The 4,051-nt window shown below is 38.5% G+C and overlaps 1 protein-coding gene across 6 annotated transcripts in view; it reads right to left on the bottom strand.

Annotated features, from left to right (window-relative positions):
* Window positions 1-530: 530 nt before the first annotated feature.
* Window positions 531-4,051, bottom strand: part of ORC1 (origin recognition complex, subunit 1) — an 18,485-nt gene continuing 14,964 nt past the window's right edge. For 5 of the 6 annotated variants that reach the window (XM_010582372.1, XM_010582371.1, XM_010582373.1 and 2 more), the window contains 3 exons: window positions 3,446-3,612; window positions 2,179-2,266; window positions 531-829 (listed from right to left, as the gene is read on the bottom strand). In XM_010582372.1, the coding sequence (XP_010580674.1) occupies window positions 635-829; window positions 2,179-2,266; window positions 3,446-3,612 (450 nt within the window). In that variant the 3' untranslated portion in view covers window positions 531-634. The remainder of the gene's footprint in view (window positions 830-2,178; window positions 2,267-3,445; window positions 3,613-4,051) is intronic. The other variant, XM_010582376.1, reaches the window with a different exon arrangement.

Raw genomic sequence — 4,051 nt, 5'->3', positions numbered from 1 at the left:
TCCATCTCCCGATAACCAGTGCATTTTTGTGAACAGGTCGATTACGAAAGCAGATTTCAACAGACCTGCACTACCTGAGGCCACATCTTGGAAACAATCCTCGATATCAATCAAAAAGAAAAAAGTTGGTTACTTGAGTGACAAGTTTCCCCTGGTATTTTTTACTTTCCTGGTAGCAAACAGTCTCCTTAATTCAGTGCAAACTAGAAGTTCCTTTTCATTAGCTCAGTAACGTAAGGTAAAGCACATTTTAATGATGCCTTACACTCAACAAAAGTCAAGGAGGAAAAGCTACATAAACTGCAACACCACAAAGACACTGCTACTCTTCACAAAAACAACCTCCTCAGCATAGTAGTGAGGGGAGTAATCCATTTCAAGTTCATACACCTCAGCTGAAAGGGGACCAGTTACCAGCACACAAAAATATTTTAAAAACAAATTGTTTGATTTCAAGTATTTAAAAGGCTTTGAAGCAAATTCTTTATTATACAAAAAGTGCTTTAATACATTACATTCAAGCAAAGCATTTAGAAAAAATACATCTCACTATTTCCATTTTATCAACAATTTAAAAAATAAAAATAGACAATATTTAAAATATTTATATGTACTTTAAAAAATCTCTATTGCCTTACTCTTCCTTGAGTGCATACATGACATCGTCCTGGCTGATATTTAGTCGCACCCGCATGTGAAGATACTTATTACTGGACTCCACCAGCAAGAGCCTGCAGGCACCAAGTCTTGAACAAATTGCCATAATTTCTGATAGTGTAGGGCTCTGCATGCCTTCAATTCTACACAACGCTATGTGTTGATGATAGACCTATTAAAAAAAAAAGAGAAAAGGACACAGGTCATGTTTACCTCCTGCTTTGAGTAGGCCAAGGTGAAAAAGAGAAGCTTCCTTCCCTCCACATCTACGGGAGCAGAGGAAAAACTAGCTCCAGTCCATTCAGATGAAACACACACAATGCTGTTTTAGGACAAAACTGTTATGACTTTGTCACAGAAGCAACAATTCCAAACTACAGTTTCCTTTTTTTATATAGCCAAAAAGCAGAACAATTAGCAACCTACTTTATCTGCCTTTTTTTTTTTTTTTTTTTTTTAAACTACATCATTTTATCTGTTACCACAACTCTTCTCCCCTGGAGTATGTGGACTAAAGCTTATTCAGCAGATTAAGAGCTGACATACAGTTAGTTACATATCAATTCACTCGGAAGTGATATTCAGGCCCAGTGACAAGTAAACATAAGTCACACTGACTACAAACATGAAAGATCACAGCTTAGAAAGGCATGATACACCTTTGTGCTCAGGAGAATGCACTTGTCACAAATCATGCAGACTAGTAAATCTGTAAAACAAGAATCAATTGGGGTCTTCTGCTTTTCTATTAAGAAAACCCTTTTGGTGTTACAGGAAAACCAAGGGGAAAATGTAACAAATCAGTCTAACAAAATATTCTGTGAACTTCAAGAACAAATAGCCCAGTGTATCTATGCAATCAACTGATGCGGACATTCAGGAGCCAGTAACAGTAAACGCAATTAAAATGCTTACTTACAAACCTGCAGAACCAGATAAAACTGGCAGGTTATTTTATACATAAATATATAGTTCTAAACATTTTTATAAGTATTAACATTTAGCTTCCATACAGTGAATCGTGACATGAACTCTGTGCAGTCTTCACAGCTCTGCTGAAGATACTAGTGATACACCTTCCTCTACTGAGAAAGACAGTGATACAGAAGTTGGAATCAGCTTCCAGTTTTCCTCCTTGAACTATGCTGCCTGCTATTTTCAGGTTCTCTTATTTTTCCTGTTATAAAGCATGTTAGGTGGACACATGCAATATTTTCAGATGCAGGCCAAAAAAAAAAATCACTTTGTGATCCAGATCACTGGTAACATTAATACAGCAGCAGATGTTTCCAGTTATTAAGTATTTAGTCCCATTGAAAACAGGTGGTAGCATTCAATTAGACTTTACACCTAGCCTGGACAGCCATGTCCCAGTTTACCTTGCCATTTTATTGTCTTCCATCAAAGTTTCAGAATGAAAACCCCAAATATTTAAGTATTTACACCTTTGCCTGATAATTTTGACAGCGCCCCCCTCTTTTAAGATTAAAAAAAAAAAGTTACTCCAAACCACAAACTTACTTGTTGAACTGTTGCCTCCTCAACTCCTGTCCTGCGAAACTCTGCCAAAATTGCTTTCAAAAAGATCTGTTCATGCAATGAGGCATTCCTGAATATCAAAACGAAACAGACAAAAATCAGTCTGCAAACTTTAGAACTTATGAAACATCAGGAAGTCTGGAAGGGAAATTGCTTGGTAACCACATACTTAAATGCAGGCTATTTTTCTACCTGAGAGGGCTAGTTTATGTCAACTAGCCATTATATTACACCCTGCAATTCTGGCACCACAATACATTGAAAGAGAGGCGAGGTGAAGTAAAATGCATTGTATCTGAACATGTTTCATTCCATACATCATACACGTTCTGCAGTGTGTTATGGTCAACTTACATTTATGAAATAACAAATTAACATTGAGGTTTTCAGGCCTAAGTAGCACAGTAAAAGCAGGACTTACATATCCAACAAAATACTGTATTTGCACCCCTTAGTCCCCCCTTCCCTGCTGAAACAGATTCTCTTCCTTTTGCCTAGAAAATGGTAAAGCACTTTACCGGCTACAGCTTGTGCAGGCCACTGAAAGGCAACAGAATTCCTCACATGTAGTCCCTCAGGAAACATTTTGGAGGTCCTAACAGAATCTATTTACGTTAAAGAAACCAGTTCAAATGGGGAAGCCTTGCATTCTGCTCAGACCTCTGTGGCTGCATCTAAGCGAGCAACAACAGTGGCATAATACAAGCAGGTATGTAAAGGGGAATAGTTGACTTTTGAGGACCCGGTGCCTACATTATGCACATCTGAGTGTTTTTCCCCCCTCAGTCTAGCTCAAAGTCTGGTCCAGTATGCTGAATAACCAGCAGCATTTGTAGTTCTCGGCTCCTGAGTGTATCTTCCAGATTTAGTTCCAACTGGAAGGAATTCAAATATATGAACTTAGAAACTGCTGTTCAGTGAAATCGATGTACAGTAAGCAGGGACAATCAGGAAATTCAAAAGCCTCCTCCTGATCTGAGCTAACACACCAACATGGAAACATCCTGTATAAACTTGGTACAAGTGATTTCTATGCCTTTGTTTCCCCTGTCTTTAATTCCTATTTTGTATGTCTCTCTCCTAGTTGTGCTGCAAAGTTTGTTTTGTATCGTACTTCAACAAAGCACAATGCATCGCATATGCTCCCGAAGGGTGGTGAGGACAGACTGAATGTTTTTTTTTTTGTTTTTTTTTTTAGGGGTGGGGTGGGGAGGGGGAATAGCCCAGTGAATCTGAGAAATGTTTTTACCTGATTGCATTTATATATGGTGATGAAAACATTTCATCTATGGCTTCTGTTACATGGGCCATCCTGACTATTTCAGGGGTTCTCTTGTGGCTAGCAAACTCACAGATCTCAGTGGCCCTTCTGCAGATATCAAGGCAACGCCTTGCATCACCAGACAGTGCTGCGACCTGAAAGTAAACATGACAGGTTTGTAGCAATATTTCCTACAAGTTGAAAAAGGAGTTTAGCATGAATCAACAGACAACACCCCTGCCCCCAAACCTGGCCACAAAACAGGAGAGCAATGCTACTTGCTAACTATGTTACTAGAATCCCAAATTTTAAATAACAATCTTATTGACCAAAACCAACAGAAGCAACATTCTGTGTCATTCCCCCGATCTTGTCATTACAAATTCAAGACTGAACTTTTTTCTATAACCACAGAAAAGTCATAGCTTAAAAAAAAAACCAAACAACAAACCAGGAAATTCAATGTGAGCAGTTCAGTTCAACACCAGAAGTTTTCAGAAACGTTATCAATTAAAACCCTACCACAATCCAGGTTCATAAAAAAAAAAAAAAACAACAAAATGGGGGGGGGGGGGGGGGCGCCCCCTTTTTTCT

The sequence above is a fragment of the Haliaeetus leucocephalus genome, unplaced genomic scaffold, assembly GCF_000737465.1.
Source record: "Haliaeetus leucocephalus isolate CR32 unplaced genomic scaffold, Haliaeetus_leucocephalus-4.0 Scaffold848, whole genome shotgun sequence".
Taxonomy (NCBI): Eukaryota; Metazoa; Chordata; class Aves; order Accipitriformes; family Accipitridae; genus Haliaeetus; species Haliaeetus leucocephalus.
This window is presented reverse-complemented; position numbering and strand designations above follow the sequence as displayed.